Source organism: Hippichthys cyanospilos, chromosome 20 (assembly GCF_059441005.1).
Source record: "Hippichthys cyanospilos isolate Australia breed blue-spotted pipefish chromosome 20, RoL_Hcya_1.0, whole genome shotgun sequence".
In the NCBI taxonomy this organism is placed as follows: domain Eukaryota; kingdom Metazoa; phylum Chordata; class Actinopteri; order Syngnathiformes; family Syngnathidae; genus Hippichthys; species Hippichthys cyanospilos.
Window position 1 is genome coordinate 9,783,206 of NC_142388.1, and position 21,144 is coordinate 9,804,349.

Consider the following 21,144-nt stretch of genomic DNA (forward strand, 5'->3'; position numbering starts at 1 on the left):
AGGTGTCGCGCACGCGCAGAAGCGATGCAATGGCCCCGGGACTCAGACACACGTCATAACAATCGACAACAAAACAAAAGCTAAACAATTTTTCTACCGACTAGCTGACTAAACAACACATGAGCCAAAAATGTCTCGACATAGAAACGTTCGCGGTTATAACTACGATGAAGGTACCTGAACTCGGCGAGTGGGTTTTAACCTCATGGATAGGCCGCAGCATGCTAAGCTAGTTAGCAGGGAAGCTAAATTGCTGTGTTTTTCAACGGAGCGCTCGTGGCTAACGTTAGTTCATGCGGCTGTTCTGCTGTCGTGTCAATTACCAATATCGACAACATGTTTTATAAATCGTTCCTTAACCTGAATGTGTACTGTTAAGGCGTGACTGAATGTGCCATAAGTTGAGATATGTCGGAAGAACCGCCTTACATTATTTAGAGCCTTCGAAACAAGATTGCAAACTTTTTTCCCCCCCCGACATTTTGTTGAAATTGTCAAAATCTGAAACATTACTATAGAATAATTACTTACCCTTTTATGTGTCAGTCATTCAGTAAAAATACCTGGTAAAATAATGTGGTAGGTGGCATAAAGAATGCTAATATCTGCATTTGTTTATTTGTAAACGATTAAATTAAGACTGACTTGCTATTCTTTCTTTCTTAGATTTTGAGGATGACGACATGTATGGACAATCCGTGGAGGATGACTACTGTATATCCCCAGCAACAGGTGGGTTCCCCGTAGGGTGTTTGCTCAAGAAGACTGATGTAGTTTTGTGCTGGCAACCCCCCCATCACCAAACATCTTCTATCGTGGTGCCTTCACCTTGTTTTCTTGAAGTGAATATGATACCAGCCAGATTTTTTCATGATTAATACACACAAAAGAGTACCCGTTTTGCCTGACCTCATACCCCATTTAAATTTCACCGACTATAGTTTAAAATAGTAAGGATTATGCATCATCAACTTGAATAGATGGACATAAAGGTTTTTTGTCCCAACGAAGTGAAATGCATAACTTCTTGCGATAGTAGCTTTAAGTCTCTTATAGTCTAAATAATCAGCTGTTGTTTTGTCTTTGTACAGCGAATCAGTTCATCTACTCTCGTCGAGAGAAGCAAGTGCCGAAGGAGGACCCCCTTGAGGAGGAGGAATACGAAGAAGAGAATTTACCCATGTCGCCCACCATCAGCCACAACCTTGACCCGCTTGATCAAGGTAACTTGCTCAATAGCTTCATCGTGATGTCGTATTTTTATTGTTTTCTTTGATTTTCACACTTGACAAAAAATGAGCTCGTATGATGTTCCGTTGTTGAGCATCAACATTTTAAATGATTAATGATCTCTTTCCCTAAAGGAAGGTCTTAATTCCGCTGTATCTGTCATGAGAAAATATATTTCTAGGGCTGGTGAATGCAGCTATTGCTGGGAGTAAAACTTTCTCTAAATCAAGAAAATTGAAACCTTTGCGTTCTTGAAAAACAAGCAAATCCCCAAAATGAAGAAAGAAAATTGACAATTGACAACTAATTGAAATTTTCCTGCAGTGTGTGTGTGTGTGTGTGTGTGTGTGTGTCTGACTTTATTGAAAATGTCCCGTGTGTTTTCTTCTTCCCACAGCCAAACTCTACTCCTGCCTGGACCACATGCGGGCTGTGCTGGGTGACTCAATGCCAGACTCGATGTTGAACCAGGCGGCCATGAGATGTGGCTTCGACCCACAGAGGGCACTGGATCTGGTCCTGTCTGAAGACCCCAAAACGGCCCCCGTTCACAACAACCATGCCAACGTGGAGAAAGCACCGCTACCGCAAAGAAGCAGGCAGGCGGCTGTGATTGAGAAAGGTAGTTGAAGTTTATTTCAATTAGAACACTGGACCAATGCTTTTCCGCATGAAATTTTCTTCCAACTTGAGGATTGTCAAAACGAGTGCCAAGTCGTAAGCAATCCCTTTAGTGGTACGTTGAAAGAATTGCTGCTGAAGTTGCTTTTATGTCTTAGCATAAAAATCCAGAATAGCATACCACATACACAAGGACCTCCTTATGTATAATCTTAAGTCATATTGACTTAAAATTTGTTTTTTTAAAAAAAAGTTCAGCATTAGAACATTCACATTTCAGGCAATTTTTTAACAAAGTGCCTTTTTTTTCCCCCCTCAACTGTTCCTTCGGATTGATGCCGTGATTCCTGCATGGTCTCTGCACTTGTCCCGCCTCTCCCTCCTCTTGGCCAACTGCAATCGGCTTCTGTAAGGTAAGGAGCCGACTTGTTTCAATCGCTGTCAAACGTTGGAGCCGCAGCGGCTGTTAAACCCAGCACATTTGCGCACCCTCACCCACTCGACATTTCGTCTCCGTTCGCGGCACTCGGTGGCCTCCAAAAGCCAGATGATAGTGGGCTAGGCGTTAGCGCTGCTAGCTTGGCGCAACTCATGTCTGAACATGAACGCAAAAAAGGACCTAAAGGAGTTGGCGATGAGGCGCCCGTTTCATCCCTGAATGCAACGTCTCCTAGTTTGAATACCAAACTGTCTTTGGGCACGTTAGCATCTTTAAACATGTCGTCAGCTTCGTCACTGCTTTCAGCTTCGTTTAGTAGCCTCTCCATAATGCAACCCGGCATAAAAAGGGCAACACCTCCTCCTGGATTCCCATGTTTGAGTCCTGTCGCGCTTAATCAACAATCATTAGGAAGCGAGCTCTCAATTTCTCATCCGAAAGGGAGCCCATCATTGGCTGATTTAATCCAGGAACATTCCAACCGAGGCCCAATTTTAAAGGACCTTTGTGCCGGCGACAAAGCCTCGAGAGGATCACGCGATGCCACGCCCGCCCTCTCGCTGTCCGAGCTCGCCTCGCAGCACCAAAGCAGAGTCAGCCACCTTCCGGCAGACGCAGACGTCAACATTGGCGGGATTGTGTCACTTTCCGAGCTAGCGCTGCAGCACGGTACCGCGAGCCCTTTGGCGGAGGCCCGGCAGGTTGCTGGCGCGCCCAAGCCACCGCCGGGCTTTTCAACACCGCTCCTTGCCTCGCCTTTGACCTGTGAAACCTCAGCAGCTTCAGATGAGTCACAGTACGTCTTCAGCTCGCCCCTGGTGGAGCATACTCGGAAAGGCGGGGCCCAAAGCGATCTCCGCCACAAGGTAGAGAACCAGAGCATGGATTTGAGCGTCCTGATGGCCAACATTGAGGATTTCCCTTCGTCGTCTTGTCCCGGGCCCCCCGACTTCAGGGCTGGGTCTTCAGTCTTTGCGCCACCATCCGTCTTTGCCATCGCTTTGACTTTCCGGAGCTGCCGGCGGCACAGAAGAGCTAAAAGGCTGGCTCAAGGCAGACACAGGGCAGCAAGCGTGCCCTTGCTCTTCCTGCAGCACATCGTCCCATTTGCCTTTGACACGCCTTCGCCGGATGACATTGTCAGGGCCAATCAGAGAAAAGCTTTCACTCGGTAGATGAGGGGCCGCAGGGAAACATTGCTCTGACACTATCTGGGCAAAGTAACTTAATTTTACTCAACAGACACTTATGCTACTACTGTACTTTTTACTACAACCTTTTGTTGTCCGAAATTGCTTAGGTTTTTTGGCAGCTAAATGAATGTCTTACTAACTTTTAGAGATGTTTTTGTTCTTTATTCTGTGTACAAAGATGTTTTCTTGACTTTTTAACACAAGTGTAGTTAATTCATTACACTTGTCCCACCACTTTTTTTTTTTTTTTTAAACCACACTCTTATGTCGTTAAGCATTCGCGTTTTTGTATGAAAAAAATCCTCTTAAAATGTGGCCTCTTTTCTTGTTTTGGGCTTGCCAAACCCTACCTCGAAACCAAAAAGACGGAGGTTGATGTTGAGTGCAGGTGCAGATTTTTGGATCTGGATCAGCTAACCATGCTGATGGTTTTACTGCTACTTGGGTTTGACATCATGGGGGGGAGATGACTTTTTTTTTAATGACACCTGGAGTTTTTCTCATGAGCAAATGTGTCATGCATAAACCATTTTTTACGATGAATAATAATGTGCAACATCAGTCTTATCCAAGGAGTTGTTGCATTAACTGTAAGGAATATTGAGAAGAAATGGTGTGTTTTAAGAGGGTGTGTCGCATCTAGCTGCCCGAGGTTAGCCTGTTACATTTGAAATAAATATACATTTAAATATGAGTTTTTCATCAGCTTCTCTGCCCATTTAGATTCAAGGTGTGGTGAAAAATGATTTTGCCTAAGCCCTCCAAAGTCAGGACAAAATAAATGTCCAATACCGTATTGACTCTATTCTCACCTAGCTGTTTGGAAAAGCTGTGCGATTCAGATTTTTATTACTCCGATCACACTCACATCCAGCATTATAAGAGGCTTTTTTTTCCTCCCTAGTTGTAGCGTGAGTCATGCCAGTCATGATGAGATTTTGCTTTGAATCATCTGTGAGCAAATGACGACCATGCGCCTCTTTTCTGCACTTTTGAGGCAGGCTGAGAAAATATGGGCCGATGTTAAAGATACATGTTGAGTCATTCCTTCTTGTTGAAATGCGGTGATGGGCCACTATTTGAATTAATGGGTGTCAACCTCATGCAGCAGCTGCGCAAAGCTGCACAGGAACCCCAGGGCCATCAAACACGGACGCAAATTCAGAACGAGGGAAAATAGTGACAAGACCAGTCAAAGCGGTTTCCCCGTTTCTTCTGTGGAGGAGTTTGCAAATGCCTTGAAAAAAAAAAGTTGAAAGCCCTGCCAGCCTACCCTCCAAAAACATTAGTATACCTTAGGAGGATGTCATATCAATTTTCTTTATAATAATCTTATGCAGAAAAAAAGCCAACTGAAAATTCAAATACATCGTTCCCTGAGGTTAGCACAGTTGTAATTTAATTTATTATTGACCTTCGGTGTTAAGGGAAAAAAAAGCAGAAAAGCCGTGCCCATAATCGACCGGACTGATTATCAGTCTATGGCTAATGCTGAATCTCGTAGGTGGTTTCCAACCTTCAATTGAGGACAATGTCACGTAACTTTGACTTTGTCATAGAGTGGTGTGGCATTTTTGTAAACGTGACATTATACCAGCACAAGCATGTTTTGCATACTGTATCCTTCTTCAACCGAGCTTCACTCACCCGGAAATTACCACATGACTTTTTTGACCAAGAAGAAACTCGTACCGCCAATGAAAAGAACTTGAGGTTTTGAAACTGACTATTTAAACCTGCAGTGAACTGTACCTGGAAATCTGCCACACCACCACGTAGATTGTATTTGTTAGCTTGTCTGTGGTGTCTCCCTTTTACATCAGCGCAAAGCTAGTTGACTTCAAACTAAAGTTTTATATGGTTGTTTTAAATTTGAAGGGTGCAGTAGCACGAAACAACTTGAAGTGTCTTTTGGGGAGTTTTCTTGCTCGTCGTTAAGTTAATGATTTTTTTTTTCTCGATCTAAGAAGATGAGCGAGCACCTTTGTCCGGCGACTTCTTTCAAATGGAGCGACTGTGTGGGTTTAAAGCAGGATGCATGCTGCGTCTGAGGAGAAAATGTCACCACAGGCACACAGCATCTGTAGACCATCCCGCGCCGCGACACTACGACACACCACCTACGTTGGAAAATCTTATCACCTTTACACGGTTCACAACTTTAGCTTTGACACATCAAATCAAATTGCCGAACAAATGCAAATAGTTTCAATTTGTCACACTTGCAGTTAACTCCCGGTGCTTCATCCTCACTCAGCTGTGTTTTTCCATGGATTTACCAACAATGATATCAATAATAACCCCTGGGGGGAATTTTGACACATGGGCTTTTAGAGGTTTAGAGGTCAAAGGAAGACCATACAAAGACCATACAAAAACAAAATATTGCATAGATTGTCAAAACGTTGACTTTCAATACGCCGTCTTCCCATCCCTTCTAAGTGCTTGCAAACGGGAGCTCGAGAGGTACACTCTGCAGTTCTCAAATGTAGCCAATGTCGGGCTCATTTACTGCCATAAAAATTGGATTTTCAATTTTGGAAACCCATTTAAAATCAAATGTTGTATCATGTATTTCCCCCTATTTTTTGCATTAATCCTTTCAATGGCAGCTCGTGAACAGGGTAGAATATAAGTTTTTGACTTGAGACCCCAAAACCCCGGGGTGCAGTAGCGGAGAACTTAGGACATTTGAACCCTTTCAATGAAGCCTTTCAATGACTGACTTCATTGAGTGTCTTAGCCTGACTTCCAAAATGCAAAGTTTTTGCTTTGGATTGTGGGATTTGTAGGTGCCAAAAGGCTTCAATCCAAGAACTAAATGTTGCAGGAAAGCTTTTTTTTTTTTGCTGCAGGGAAGTGGTTTATTTCATGCAACGCATAGTCCCGTTTGTGACATCTGCAGCATTGAATAGCAGTTAACACTTTTTTTTTTCCTCACAAAATGAAAATTCTTCGAAATGAAACAGCCTTGGAATATCTATGTAAATACACATATGTATGGATAGGGCCGGTGCTACTTAACATTTTGAGGGGTTGAAAGTAAAAATAAATTTGACTATGACCCTTTCAAAGTCAAGCCTTTCAAAGACCCTTTGACTATGACCCTTTCAAAGTCAGCTCAAGATTTATCATAAAATCACTCTTAGAAAAATACTAAGAATTTGTTGAGGCACTGATGTCTAAAGTAGCATCAATAATTGCCTGTTGGACGGCCGTTCACAGTTTGGGTAAATTTACAAAAACAAGAGACAGGCGGCGACAGAAGGGGGTCCTCGTACCGACGGGACTAAAAATGATGGACCAGAAAAAAAATTAAATTAAAATGGCTAACTGTTAGAATACATCTTCACATGATATAACTGGATCAATGAGTTGGGAAAAGACCTGTAAAGAGAGACAGAAATTGTATTATAGAAATTATGAGCATTTAGAAAAAATTGGGGTGTCGAAACACCCCATGAGATCACCGTAAGGTTAATGGGAAACTTCAATGGCTCAAAAATAAATAAAATAAAATCAATAAAGTGACCAGACTTCATTAATAAGATGGTTTCTCTGCTAATTTTTGGCTTTGACTTGTAAATGAAAACGTGAGATACAAGCAGTTTCCCCAGAAGTTTGGCAAATAGTGAACAACTCATTAAAAAAAAAAAAGGCTTGAAGCTGTTTGATGCCCCTCCCCCTTGAGGTTTACCGTCAAACTAAACATCAAACAAAGAAAATTACACCATGTTTATCTAAAACAACCACTGCTTTGCCTCAGGAAAGTCCACTTAGCTTAATGCTAACCAACATTGCAGAACACCATTGACACAGGAACGTCAAGCAGTTTGCGTCAATAGCCCCGGTTTTAGAAGCATGGGTATTTGTTGACAAATTGTGTCCCAAAACCTATCGACAGATATTCTCTACATAAGCACTCACATGCATATATTCTTTATCCTCTTCAAAAATCACTATGATGATAGCTGCTTACTAAAGAACAATTAATTTTTTCTGTTTTCATAAGGTGCAATTTTTCATAAGGTGCAAAAAAAAACACGGGTAGGTTCATACAAAAAGTGATGTGACTTTCCAGGATATTTTGAACGTGGTTTGGAACGCTGTTCAATAGTCGTGGGCTTCAGTGACAAATACAATTGTTCCTCTATTGATCAACGCCTCTTGTTACAAAAAAAAATCAGGTTATGGAATGCCTCTTGGGAAAAATAATGTCTCTACTTACAAAAGAAAATTCAGGATATGAAAGGTGACATTGTAGATGTATAATATTGAGACACCAGTGTTAGCTCAAACAAGACTATTAATATGATTAATTTCAATGGATTAATAATGTTTTTTTTATTATTCTTTACAGAATGTATTTTGAATTTCATGATTATTATGCACTAATATAATGCACTAATATTCTTATATGTGTTACAATTTTTGATGCATTTTTATAGCGCATTAGTATTTAAAGATTTTAGCAGCATTTTGGGGGGCTTGGAACAGATTAGGCTATTTACATGTAAAAAGTGGCTCTACTTAGCTAATTAATTAACTAGTGTGTTCAAGGCTGACGGATCATTAAGATTTGGTAAACCCTTTTGATCCATATGGCTGTCAGTCATCACCCTCTACCCCAGCACTTTGTATTTAGCCGGAGCCTGTGTGTTCTGACGGGGCGAGGGTGTGATATTTGCATATCCTGGGCGAGCTCCTCGTATCCTGTGCTCAGTTAGGCCCCGGGGGCCCAGTTGTAAGGATGACTGACTGATTGTGAGATCCTGCTCCCAAGCCTCGGAACCCCATTTGTTGTTTGTAGTTCAGCTCAGGCCGCCCTGATGTCAGGGTTGCCTTCGGGGCGATACACAAAAGAAACAAGACTAGCCTGAGAGCCCAGACCTCCACCAAGACCAAACAGCAATTCGAGAGAGTTGTGGCCTGTAGTGGACTGGCATATATACAGCACTGCTGGATGGAAAGGAGGGAGGAAAGAAAAAAAAAAACGAACCGTGAAAACGTCGGCGGCAAAGATTCTTGTGAACTTCGGACAATGTCTTCTACTCAAAAGCTGTGCTGATTCCAAATTCATATCGACGTAACGCTGCCATCTACAGGAACCTGTTTGTCAATACAGTGATTTACAAATCTGAATTTTATAGCTCAGCTGTGCGAGACCCTCGTTCACGTTTAACTCCTGATAAACATACACTACGACTGAGTGATACGACCCAAAAATAAAATCAACATTTGTTTTTCAATCATTATGGTCGATTACAATTCGATTGAATTTTAAAGTTAAGGCTCAGTATGCTAACTCTTTTCTTAAAACCAAGAAGGTAACACCCTTGTTTAATGCAAACACTGCTAAGAGCTAAATGACAAATGGACAATGTCAATTGGAAATACTGCGCGGCCTTCTAGATTAAAAATTAAACTTTACGCACACCAACATTGAATGGTCTCTTCCATGGGCCATGCCACTGGTTTTTATACTTTAAAAAACATGTTTGGCGGTTGTGGGATAATCCGGAACACAAACAAACCAAGAAATTCCACTCAAACCAATTAAGCAAAAAAGAAAAAATCATGTAAACATCACTTCATCCTTTGGCTTGCAGGAGCCATTGACAAGTACCTGGCAAGTGTTTTGCTTGCAAAGCACAACACGTTCAATTGCTTAAGGAGATGTTTGCTTCTTCAAACAGTGGAAATAACGGTTACGCTCCGCTGCATGAATTGGCTACCAAGCGTAGCCCGTTTGCGCTTCTTGTCATCGCCGTCACTAACTTCATTTAACACTTTCATTTCAACTTGCCGTACGTCTCTGTCACGAACCAGCCAAATGTGTTTGCAGATTAATCAGTAAAGCCGGATTGATACAATCTGCCCACTTTTTTGTTTCAAAAACTGGAGGGACTTTTCCCTTTTGTGCTGAGTCAGAAGGCTGGAGAAAGTAGTGTCATCACTCTGCCCAGGCGCAGCTTATCTGCCCCCCATGCTCTCAATTATCTTGTCAAGAGAGTCAATGAAGGGAATGAACAATATGTGTGGTTTTCCCCCAAAATAATTGAAGAAACACAAAGTAATGCTTTTCCATTTTGTCAATGCAGCAACGTCCTGATTGAGCCTAGTCATGCTTCTACTTTAAAAAAAAACTGGTGCTAACGGCGTCTTGAGAGATTAACCCCTTGTGCGCCAGGAAGTAACACCGACAGTGTCTTAAATGAATCACGAGATGCTCGCTATGACGCTATGACTTGCATTTGTGGTCATTTGGGACGGGGATGACACTTTTTTTTTTTAAAGAGATTAAATATGAGTTTATTTATGAAGGTATGTCCATTGTTAATGAATATATTCTTGTTTGTTTAGCATTCTCAGTGCACAATATTTAATATTACAACACGACTGGAAATAAACGGTTTCGCATTGCTGTTTGCAGTGTAAATTTTGGACTCGCTACACTGAGATTCAAGCAGGCGCCTCAGTGCCGATGGTCCCCAATCGGTTTTGAACGACAGTTCATCTTCGCTCAAATGTGCCGGGTTTCATTAGACTTAATGTGGGATCTCTACAGTTCAGAGCCATGGTTCTAACCATTGACATAATCTACATAAAGTATCATTTAACCAACGTCAAACTAAACACACCAAATAATACATGCATATCAATGCAATAGCTTTATCAGACTTTTATTTTGAAAGTTTTCCTCGGAGCATTGGTTTCGTTCCAAATACCTTGGCACATCCAAGTCTCCGGTAGTTGCTGATGTGAGGGCCTGACGTATGGCGCATTCAAACACAGTCGGACATTTCATACTCATATACATGAAAAGGCATTAAACATTAATACCTGTAATATTAATATAATAATAATTGTCATATTATTGTTTAATAAAGACCATTTCTTGAGGAAAACAAAACAGCTTTGCTATATATATAAGTATTCTATAAAAATGTTTGAATCTACCTTCCATTTGTCATAAAAGAACAGGGAAACCCTGGTCGTGAAATTAAAAGTGGCAAGACATTTTCCAACACAATTTTCCTATTGGTTATATTGAAGGTTTATGCCCCCGAATGATAGTGTAAGTCCACATAAGCCTTGTTGTTTTCCTCGTAGCTAAAAGCAGAGACGTGTCAAACAACAAACTGGACTGTGAAGTCGTACCCAAAGTGGCCCGCATGACGGTCTCCGGCAAGAAGCAGACCATGGGCTTCGACGTTCCCAGGTACCCGAAGTAGATAAATGTGTTTCATTTTAATGCAGGATTCATTTGTCTTAGGACATACTAAAAATGGGTCTGAAGTAATTGCTTGTTTGTTGAAACAAATCAGAGACGTATGTGACTAGTGACCGACTCGTGGTATGTTTTTCTCTCCCCTCAGCAGCGGCGATAACGGCATCATCGCTGCCGCGGGGCGGCGAGGCGCCAGCCCCGAAAACATCACGGTAACGTTCGCCGCCGGCGAGGCCACACCCAAACGGCCCGAGACGCCGTCGAGATGTTCCAACGAGGACGATACACCCGGCGTTCTGACTCCCGGGCGCTCTGGCGGGAAGGCCCGCCAGGCCATCGATGTGAAGGCGGAACTGGAGAAGAGACAAGGGGGCAAACCTCTCCTCAATTTAGTGGTGATAGGTAAGAACACTTATAAATGGAGTGGGGTGGGTGGGAGTTTTTGGGGCTAAAAGTAGGGTCTTAAAACGACGGATATTACATAAATTAAGTGCTATAGTAACTCCTCTTCTCACATTTGGGCCACCGAAGAGGATAATGACAATTAGTTTGACAAGTGTTGAGTTTCCCTTGGTGTGAAACCTGCATCTATCTATCTGCCTGCCTTCATATCTACGCTTGTGCAACTTTCCTTGTCACATCTCCAGCTTCCTTTCGGCCATCTCTTATCATCTCCCCCGGCCCCCTACCTGCTTTATCACTCCCGCGCCAGTCTTCCTCTCCCATCTTTTCGAGCTTTCACTAAGTCTTGTCTTTCCTCTTCCACTGGTTCAGGCCACGTGGACGCAGGCAAGAGCACGCTCATGGGTCACCTGCTCTTTCTGCTGGGCAACGTCAACAAGCGCACCATGCACAAGTACGAAACCGAGTCCAAGAAGGCCGGCAAGGCGTCCTTTGCCTATGCCTGGGTCTTGGATGAAACCGGCGAGGAGCGGGACAGGTACGCTGCCGAAGGAAGCGGCAAAGCGCCATTCACCCAAACCTTTTACTAGGTTTCCATTTTCATTCATTTAAATAGATTGGAATTTGTTTCCTTTTTTATTCAAACGGATTTCAACATGGGCCCAGTTGTTGATATACCGTACGTAATTCCCCAAATTTAACACCCACCTGTGTATTCTCATTTTCTCGGAATGTACTCGCACTATTTTTGATGAACATTTCTTCTGAATTTCCAATTTATAACTAAATTAAATCATTGTTCTTGAATGAATTTGTTTAAGTTTATACCATCAAGATGAATAATCCCCTTGGCCCTGAAACAAAAAAACTCGTCACTCTGGTATATTTTTTTTGAATGCGTTTACCGTAACTTGTAAATAATTTGTTTAAATTACCTACCAAAAAAAAAATCTCTTTTTGACCACAGAGGTGTAACAATGGATGTGGGCATGACCAAGTTTGAAACAAAGTCGAAAGTTGTGACGCTGATGGACGCGCCCGGACACAAAGACTTCATCCCCAACATGATTACCGGCGCTGCCCAGGTAAGCGCACCTCCGCCCTCCTCAGGCTTTGTTTTAAAAGAGCGGCGCGGGCTCCGACTCAAATGTCTCCGTGGCCTCCTTACACATCTGGCTGCGTTGTGGTTTTGGGTGTTGCTCATTTAAGGTGTGCTCGACGTCGCCTTATGTCATTTCTTTTTTTCCCATATGACTGTGCTCACGCTAAAAGTGCCGTCCCATTTTTTCATGACGTGTATTTGACAAAGGTTTGCTTGAGAATTGTAATTTAAGTCTGGTCTGGTTTCTAAATTGAGATTTGATGCACCGTATTTTCTGCACTATAAGTTGCAATGTTATATAAGCGGCAGCAGCAAAAATTAAGCAAAAAATATAATGAAAATTGTCACGAATAAGGCGCAGGTGCTAGCAACATATATTTACTAAGAAAGATGGCATAAACGTTTTTTTAATTATTTTAAACTTTTTTCTTTTAATTGCCCGCTTACATTGAAATCATATCTTCAACAGCCTGCATGTTTAGCATATATTTAAAGAAAATGGATGGATGGATTTGATCAACTTTGCGCCGAAAGAATATTGCAGAGTTAAATAGCAGTTCAAACTAAAAATGAATACTTCAAAAGCTTACTCTGTCGCCCATTGTTTCATTGATTATTTTAGCAAACATATAACACATTGCACATTATTCATATACACAATTATATATACATCATATTTGCATGTCACGAACTCATTTTTACATTTTTAATACTACATTTTTAAAACATCATATTTGAGCAGAGCCACTGGTTCACATCTTTTCATTTCTCTTTCGTAAATTGACATATTTCAGCAGATACATGCATTAGCTTTTTTGGTGGATTGTCTCCTGATGGCTTGCAAAAGCAAAAAAAAACCCCAAAAAACGAAACAAAGCACGTGCGTGCGTTTGCTCTCCACAGGCAGACGTGGCCGTGCTGGTTGTGGACGCCAGCCGAGGGGGCTTCGAGGCGGGCTTCGAGGCGGGCGGTCAGACCAGGGAACACGGCCTGCTGGTGCGTTCGCTGGGCGTCACGCAGCTGGCAGTTGCGGTCAACAAGATGGACCAGGTCAGAACGCCGACACCAAATGGTGACTTTTCATTCGCCTCTGAATGACGTAAGTGTTTGCAGCAGACAACGCAGAATCCAGCCGCGCCCCTCTATTTGCCGCACTTGTCGTCCTTGTTCTATGAGCTGGTCCGGCCACTTGCACGTCTCTACTTGTGTGTCCCTCCCAGTGATAGCCACATCTCCTTTTACGCCGCTCGACTTCCTTCCCGACGCACCGCGCTTGAATTCCTATTGCCGTGGTTTAATTGCTCGCTCTTTGTTGGCACCACTCCTTAGCGCTGACTGGGTGAAATGGCGCATATCCATCCACAGGTCAATTGGCAGCAGGAACGCTTCCAGGAAATCACGTCCAAACTCGGCCACTTCCTCAAGCAGGCGGGCTTCAAGGTTTGTCCAAGTGGCAGCTGGGACAGAAGTCGCGTTAGTATTTCAACAAGTCAGAGTATAACCTTTTTTGTTTTGTTTTGAATAAATCCTCAGGACTCTGACGTTTTCTACATCCCCACCAGCGGCCTGTCAGGAGAGAACCTCAGCACTCGGAGCACATTGCCGGAGCTCACCTCTTGGTATTCCGGTCTAAGCCTGCTGGAGCAGATTGGTAATGCAACCGTAGCAGGAATTTAGACTGCAGTGTTATGTCATATCGGAAGTGAAAAAGTTGTTTTGCTTACACCCCTAATGTATAAAGTTCACATAGTGTCAGTGATGCTCAGTGAAACTCTTTCACTTTGAGCTAGACAAGATAAAAAATCTAGAATCAGGCCACACTAAATGTATTAGCATGTTAACATAATGGGGTGTGCTTTCCTTTCTTGTATTTCTCATGCAGATCCCATTGTTACACAAAATGCTGACTGCGTATTATTCAATTGGTTGTACAATGAGCTTGTAATTATGACTTCTCATAACAGGCTTATTGGGCTGTTGTGACACCGTATAGAAACGGAAAATGTTTGACGTCTTTCAGACGGCGGAATCGTGACACGCTACTTTAACTTGTTTGTTCCTCCACTCTCAACAAATCTGACTCGTATTTATTACATTAATAAAAATGCAATCGTAAATTGGAACTAGGGGTCGAGCGTCGCAATAAGTGGCAAATTCTACATGTTGTGTATCTTTATAATCCTGCAAGCTAATGTGTCCCTTTTTTTTAACACAAAGATGCCTTCAGACCTCCTCAGCGCTCTGTGGACAAACCTTTCCGACTGTGCGTGTCTGACGTCTTTAAAGGTACGCTTTCAGGCTCTTGTAGCCTTGCTAGAGCATGCAAGATTCTGTGGCGCCTCTGATGGTCTTATTCTTCTTTCACATCGCTTCTGGTGTTCTTTTTCCAGACCAAGGCTCGGGTTTTTGTGTCACAGGCAAGATTGAGGCCGGTTATATTCAGACGGGAGAGAAACTGCTTGCAATGCCCCCCAATGAGACCTGTCTCGTCAAAGGTACGTTGCAAAGCGAACTGAAAATGCTCAAATTACTCCCAAGAGGCAAATAATAAGGCTGCAGTGACATGACTGTGGGTGTGCGGGGAGGAACACTGCCATCATGTGGTCACCAGTTGAATAACATCCCTCAGGTATCACTCTTCACGACGCCCCTTTGGACTGGGCTGCTGCCGGTGATCATGTCAGCCTGACGGTAACTGGCATGGACATCATCAAGATCAAGTAAATGCTGCCCACTCCCCTTTTTATTTCTCAAGTCACACCTGTCCTGATCCTGTCTTCATTCTTGGCCTCGTTTCAGTGTGGGATGTGTGTTCTGCGATCCCAAAGAACCCATCCGAGTTTGCACCCGGTTCAGGGCACGACTATTACTCTTCAATTTTGAGGTTCCCATCACTAAAGGCTTTCCGGTAAGCATATCGCGTTCAAATCGGGGGCTGTCAAACTGGCTTGCCCTCTGATTCTCACCCAAAGTCGGCTGCTATAAGCTGCAGCGCATCTGTAACACAAGTGAGGAGAAGCCATGTGCAAAAGACAGAGATGGAGAAATTGTCTTATATTTATTTACTTATTATTCAAAGTGCCTAGCGTCATACACATGGATAAACATTAAATCAGTTAGCCATCCATACCTGAGCATTGTTCATTTTAAAGCTGTGGTCTAATTGAAATATGGAATATTTATACTTCCATTTTTTGAAGGTTAGTATAGTGGTAGTGGGCCTTGCCAAGTGTTTGAGCACTGGCTAAAAAAAAAAATGACTTGCATTTCCTTAGTTCCCCGCTAGATGGCACTAAATTCTGCACTGTACCTTAAATCTCTCAAATTCCATTTACTGTCACGCTTAAAATAGAATACCATGACATTTAAAATATGAATAAAATGTATACACAAATCTACAGCTATCAAATACCATTTATTGTTGCAGCAAAATAAATCTTTGTTCTTGTAAATAGTATGCTTTCACCTTCAGAAAGATAACCTTAGTCTCATCATATTGGGGTTTAGTATAACAAAGATTATGACTTGTTTCCTCCAAAAACGTGTTGTATTTATCCTTGTGTTTTTGCAGGTCCTTTTGCATTACGGGACAGTGAGCGAGCCGGCCACCATTACCAAACTGATCAGCATTTTGCACAAGAGCAGTGGCGAGGTCCTCAAGAAGAAACCAAAGTGAGTTGAATCGCCACATTTTCCACAACGCAATCAGGAGGCTCGGTGGTGTTTAACTTGAGCTCGTCCTCGTGGCCGCGGAGGTGTTTGGGCAAAGGCATGAACGCCGTCGTGGAGATCCAGACGCAGAGGCCCGTGGCGCTGGAGCTCTACAAAGACTTCAAGGAGCTGGGTCGCTTCATGCTGCGCTACGTGGGCTCCACCATCGCTGCGGGCGTGGTCACCGAGGTATACAAACGACACCTGCGTCGTTTTCAACCCTTAAAATGCATTTGGCTAGCTTTTCTTTTTCGCTCCAGATCAAAGAATGAAGAGCGCTCCCCTCGACGTCATCCTCGGAGAGTACACGTGAGCGCGGGGTCCATCCCTCCATCCCGCCGGCCCGATCAAATCTCGTCAATCAATGGCGCGGTCGAACAAGCTCGCCGAGCCCGGCGACGTCCAGCTCCCCACCGAAAAGACTCGCTCGACAGCTACGCTTTAATCAGACGTACAGTACTTCATCGCACTGGAGTCTCCTCTGATCGACGGTTTGTTGAACTATTCGAATGTGACGAATTAACGGAGCCTCAACACAACAATCTCGCTGCTTATTATTTATTTCGTTGTTGAACTGAAATGGCTAACTTTAATTTGAGTCAGCAGGATTGAAATTATGGAGGAAATGTTTGCTCGCGCTGTCTGTCGCGCATGCGTCCAGTTGCATCTGGAGCGGTGTGGATCCACAGACTTTTAAAAGAAGCTTGATGAGATGAAGATAAAAGAAAAATGCTCACCAAATCACTTGTCGTGTTTGAAAAGGTTTGCACCACATTTATTTTCCAGGCAAAAAAAAAGACAAAACCATCAATGCATCTTTTTTTTTTGTTTGTTTTGTTTAACCTGTTTTCAGCTGCTCCTATGGACCGTAAGCAAACAGTAAGAAAATGAAAGCTGATGCAATTTAGCTGGTGCTAAATAACACATCAACAGTTAACCAGCTTTTTGATGCAAAGCACCACAAGTAGATTATTTGAGGGGGGTGGAGTCATGACAGCGATAAGCTTGTTAACCATTACATTTTTAAAAAAAAACCTACTTGGTTGCTCCTCTTCTTCAATAAATATTTTTTTGTTGGTGGGATTCAATAGCATGAATACAAGTGTTGGACATATACTAACTCAAACACAGGAGAATATGTGTGTAAAATGCATTATGTACTGATAATGAGCCAGCATGCCTTAAATGGAATGGATTCAACATTTCTTTCATCTCACGCCAGGCTAGTTGATTTTAATGTTAATGTTGATACTACTCTGTTGTTTTATGATAACTCATCAGCAAATATTTTGCTTTGGGACACTTTTAGCTTAGGGCCTCATGTGGAGGGAAAAAACAAATACCGCCAGCGCTGATCTTCCCCCATAATTAGGTGTGTGTTGGAGATTAGTCATGCTAGGTTTCCTTTGAGACTAAAACAAAATACATTTTGCAACCAGAGATTGGCTCCGCTGTGAGGTTTTACCTGCTCAGGGTGGAGGACTTTGCGTGTCTCCACCATTCTATAGGACCTAGAGAAATATGTCTAGGCAGTTTTTTTTTAATAACATTGTGGCCCATGTCAAACCCCCCCCCCCCCCCCCACCCCCCCCACCCCACACACACACACACACACACACACAAATGCCCTCCCACCCACCACCCATAATTTGGCCACCATTACTTTAAATAGTTTTGATGCCTGTCTGTCGTGTCTACTGTGTTTCTGTGACAGTAGACTGCAGTGTGAAGTTGACAACGTCATCCTCAGCACTATTTTGGTACGAAAGGTAAGACACACCCCCACACACACACACTTCCTGTGCACGTGTGTTTTTTCCTGTCCAATGGGCAATGCTGCAAAGTCCGACAGGCATTCACTTGGACGCCGACAGATTTCCTTTTCGTTGCACTTTTACTCATCAGGACTGCAAAGCATGGAGGCGAGTGCCTTACTGGTTCTGGAGAACTTCATCGGAGGCAAATTTGTCTCGTGCCAGCGTCACATCGACTCGTACGACCCGTCCACGGGGCAAGTGTACTGCAAAGTGCCCGACAGTGGCCAGCAAGAGGTACAACCCTGATCTGTTCTCCTTGCACTGTGGGAACCTTTCTTACTTACCCTTCAAATTGTTGCATTTCACTTTCAGCCTTTGAGTCAAACCTGCTAAAAATTAAATAAATAAATATCGCATGCTAATTACACCAAAATGACAAGAACCTTTGCACTTTGCAGAGGCCACAGGCAAGTAAATAATTAAACACATGCACAAGCAAAACTCCAAACCTAAGAAGACATTTTGTTTCGCTTTTAATTCCTCAAATCTTGACTCCTGGGCATAGTGGTCTTCACTAGATCCACCAACACAGACTCCAACCTTGATTTCTTCAAAACTTCAAGTATGTCTTCTCCCTATGCTCGAGTTCGTTTTTGTCCTCCCGCGTTCCAAATGCATGCATATTTGCTGTGTTAAAGAATCACTCCACTAGATGGCAGCAATGTGTCGCTTTTGAGATCAGCGCGGGTTTTGCATGGTAGAAACTGTACATCAGGACTCGTATCTCAATTTCTATCCATCCGTTTTCTATAATCGCTTATCCTTACAAGGGTCGCTTGCTGGCGCCTATTCCAGCTAACTTTGGGCAGTAGAGGGGGGACACACCCTCAACTGGTTGCCGGTCAATTGCAGGGCACGCTGATTCACAACCATTCATTTACCCAATCACAACTAAGGACAATTTAGTGTGTCCAACACACCTACAATTTTGGTGGCGCTACTATGGTGTTATAAGCCAGTTAAGTGAGCACATTTATTTTTCGGATGATTTTCTTGACTTTCTATCAAGCAACTCTTTAAGTCTAACTAAGTAGACGCCCATCGTTCCTTGTGCCAGTGACTCTCATCTTAGTTTGGTTACACAGTTAGCAAAGTTCAGCTGACACAGGAAGTATTTAGAAGTGAGTTAACAAAATTGTGTTTTTATTAATGCTTTTTAATATTGTAATTCATCTCCTGTTAACCATCGGAGCGTATGTCATTGTAACACTTCATCCAAATGTGTTTCTAAGGTGGAGGCGGCGGTGGCTGCGGCCAAGGAGGCCTTCGCAGGTTGGGCCGCTCGCAGTCCAGAGCAAAGGGCTGAGATCCTCAACAAGATGGCTGACCTGATTGAGGCCAACCTGGAGGAGCTGGCGCAGGCTGAGTCCAAAGACCAAGGTGAGCAGGGACAGTCTTTTCCTTTACGGTATGGTAAAAGGGTAACATTTGGGTAATATAAGAGAGAGGAAAAAAAATCACCACTCACAACCAAACAAAAATGTCATTAAATAAAAGAGAAAAGGGGCCAAGCGTTGAGCCTTGTGGGACACCTCAGTTGATTGACTGAATGTGACTACTATTTTGCGCTTCATATTTGACTCACTGCCCGCGCAACGTTCCCAGGAAAGACATTGACATTTGCCCGGACTGTGGACATTCCCCGATCGGCGTACAACTTTCGCTTCTTCGCCTCGTCGGTGCTCCATCACACCAACGACTGCAGCCAGATGGATCACGTGGGCTGTCTTAACTACACCGTGCGCTGCCCCGTGGGCGTGGGTAAGAAAAACACCTCAACACTTGCCGCTCCCTACAATGTTAGCCGTAGGACAGAGGTGTCCAAATTGCGGCCCGGGGCCATTTGCCGCCCGCCATCCACATTTTTGTGGCCCGCAACATATGCAAAAAATACATTTGGACATTGCCCGCAATCCTATATAAAAAAGTAATGAACAGGTTTGATGGCGGACACTGAAAAAAATCCTAATTCATCGTATCACTTTTAACAATTTTGATTTTTTTTTTTTTCTGTATGAAATTGTTTTTGTTTTTTTTTTGTTTTTTTTTGTAGCTGGTCTGATCAGCCCCTGGAATCTTCCGTTGTACCTGCTGACGTGGAAGATCGCGCCCGCCATCGCCGCCGGCAACACGGTGGTGGCCAAGCCCAGCGAGATGACCTCCGTGACTGCCTGGATGATGTGCAAGCTGATGCAGGAAGCCGGTAGGACGCGTCTTGTGGAAGGCCCCCCAAAATCCCATATTGAGTTGCCGGGTCCTCCAGGTGTCCCCCCGGGCGTGGTCAACATCGTTTTTGGGACGGGTCCCCGGGCGGGAGACGCCCTGGTGGGCCACCCCGACGTCCCCCTGATCTCCTTCACGGGCTCCACGGCCACGGCCCGGCTCATTACAGAGCGCGGCGCCCCCTACTGTAAGAAACTGTCGCTTGAGCTTGGCGGCAAGAATCCAGCCATTATTTTCGCGGACGCCGATCTGGACCGCTGCATCGAGACCACCGTCCGCTCCAGCTTCTCCAATCAGGTGAGAGGAGGAAAATTTAGAACCTTGGGAAAGCATGTCACGTAAATGCAGTGAGCAAGAGTGACCACACGAGAGCGACAAAGCACGATTGTGGCGCATTAGTGTTTGGCAACTTTTACTGAGTTTTCCTTTTAGAAAACTTTCACGCCAACAAACCAGTGACATAAAAGGCTTTGCTTATTTACTTTTAGGATTATTCTGAGAATAAACGTAAAATAATCAAAGGGCATTATGACAAATGTAAGTATTATGAGATAACGCTGGATAATTGAGAGAACTATGAGAATAAAGTCAGAATTCCCGCTTGAAAATGATTCTTACTGCCAAGTGAGAATTCTGATTTGATCTATTTGGAATTGGCATTTTAAGGTCAGAATTTTTATTTAAAATGGAAAATTCTGAGAATAGAACAATTTTACGATGAATCAGATTTTTGACATCAGGATTCTGACTTCATTCTCAGAATTATTCTGACTATCCTCAGAATTGTCCCTGACTCAGAATACTGAGAATACTCAGAATAATGAAGTGATAAAGACTTCAAAGTCAGAATTTTTTTTTTCTCCACTGTCGCTAATCGTCGACTGTAAATCATTCTGACTTCAAGTCATTTTGGGCCTCCAGGGAGAGATCTGCTTGTGCACCAGCCGCATTTACGTAGAGCGGGCCGTTTACGCGACGTTCTTGGAGCGCTTCGTGTCGGCCGCCAGGAAGTGGAAGACGGGCGTGCCTTCGGACCCCAGCAATAACAACGGCGCGCTCATCAGCAAGGAACACTTGGAGAAGGTGAATATACAGACTACTTGAATTTTTATATGAATCACTGTAACATAATGCATTATCGTTTTTCTTTGATTTCAAATGAGCAATAGGTGATT

At 43.3% G+C, this 21,144-nt stretch overlaps 2 protein-coding genes across 6 annotated transcripts in view; both read left to right on the plus strand.

Moving 5' to 3' along the window:
• hbs1l (HBS1-like translational GTPase) lies at window positions 1-16,670 on the plus strand. Of its 2 annotated transcripts, none has more exons than XM_088403802.1 (18): window positions 1-173; window positions 667-732; window positions 1,092-1,223; window positions 1,628-1,852; window positions 10,597-10,705; window positions 10,863-11,116; window positions 11,489-11,654; window positions 12,084-12,201; window positions 13,122-13,268; window positions 13,584-13,658; window positions 13,752-13,869; window positions 14,436-14,504; window positions 14,609-14,713; window positions 14,848-14,938; window positions 15,018-15,126; window positions 15,790-15,890; window positions 15,974-16,118; window positions 16,190-16,670. In XM_088403802.1, the coding sequence occupies exons 1-18, from the start codon at window positions 131-133 to the stop codon at window positions 16,199-16,201; spliced, it is 2,085 nt and encodes a 694-aa protein (XP_088259928.1). In that variant the 5' UTR covers window positions 1-130; the 3' UTR covers window positions 16,202-16,670. The 2 variants fall into 2 exon arrangements, with proteins under 2 accessions (XP_088259928.1, XP_088259929.1); XM_088403803.1 differs by lacking the exon at window positions 1-173 and adding an exon at window positions 217-579.
• aldh8a1 (aldehyde dehydrogenase 8 family, member A1) overlaps window positions 16,621-21,144 on the plus strand; it is a 6,948-nt gene continuing 2,424 nt past the window's right edge. The window contains exons 1-7 of one of the 4 annotated variants that reach the window (XM_088403809.1): window positions 16,621-16,691; window positions 17,644-17,698; window positions 17,835-17,980; window positions 18,979-19,126; window positions 19,352-19,507; window positions 19,800-20,266; window positions 20,891-21,052. In XM_088403809.1, coding sequence (XP_088259935.1) covers window positions 17,846-17,980; window positions 18,979-19,126; window positions 19,352-19,507; window positions 19,800-20,266; window positions 20,891-21,052 — 1,068 coding nt within the window. In that variant the 5' untranslated portion in view covers window positions 16,621-16,691; window positions 17,644-17,698; window positions 17,835-17,845. Of the gene's footprint in view, window positions 16,692-17,642; window positions 17,699-17,766; window positions 17,981-18,978; window positions 19,127-19,351; window positions 19,508-19,799; window positions 20,267-20,890; window positions 21,053-21,144 lie in introns of those variants that run through there. The other 3 variants (XM_088403810.1, XM_088403811.1, XR_015863858.1) reach the window with 3 other exon arrangements.

Coding starts and splice junctions, on each gene's coding strand:
- hbs1l (XM_088403802.1), top strand. CDS start 131: ATGTCTCGACATAGAAACGTTCGCGGTTATAACTACGATGAAG. Junction 10,706..10,862: donor ATGGGCTTCGACGTTCCCAG/GTACCCGAAGTA, acceptor CTCTCCCCTCAG/CAGCGGCGATAACGGCATCA. Junction 14,505..14,608: donor CGTGTCTGACGTCTTTAAAG/GTACGCTTTCAG, acceptor TTCTTTTTCCAG/ACCAAGGCTCGGGTTTTTGT.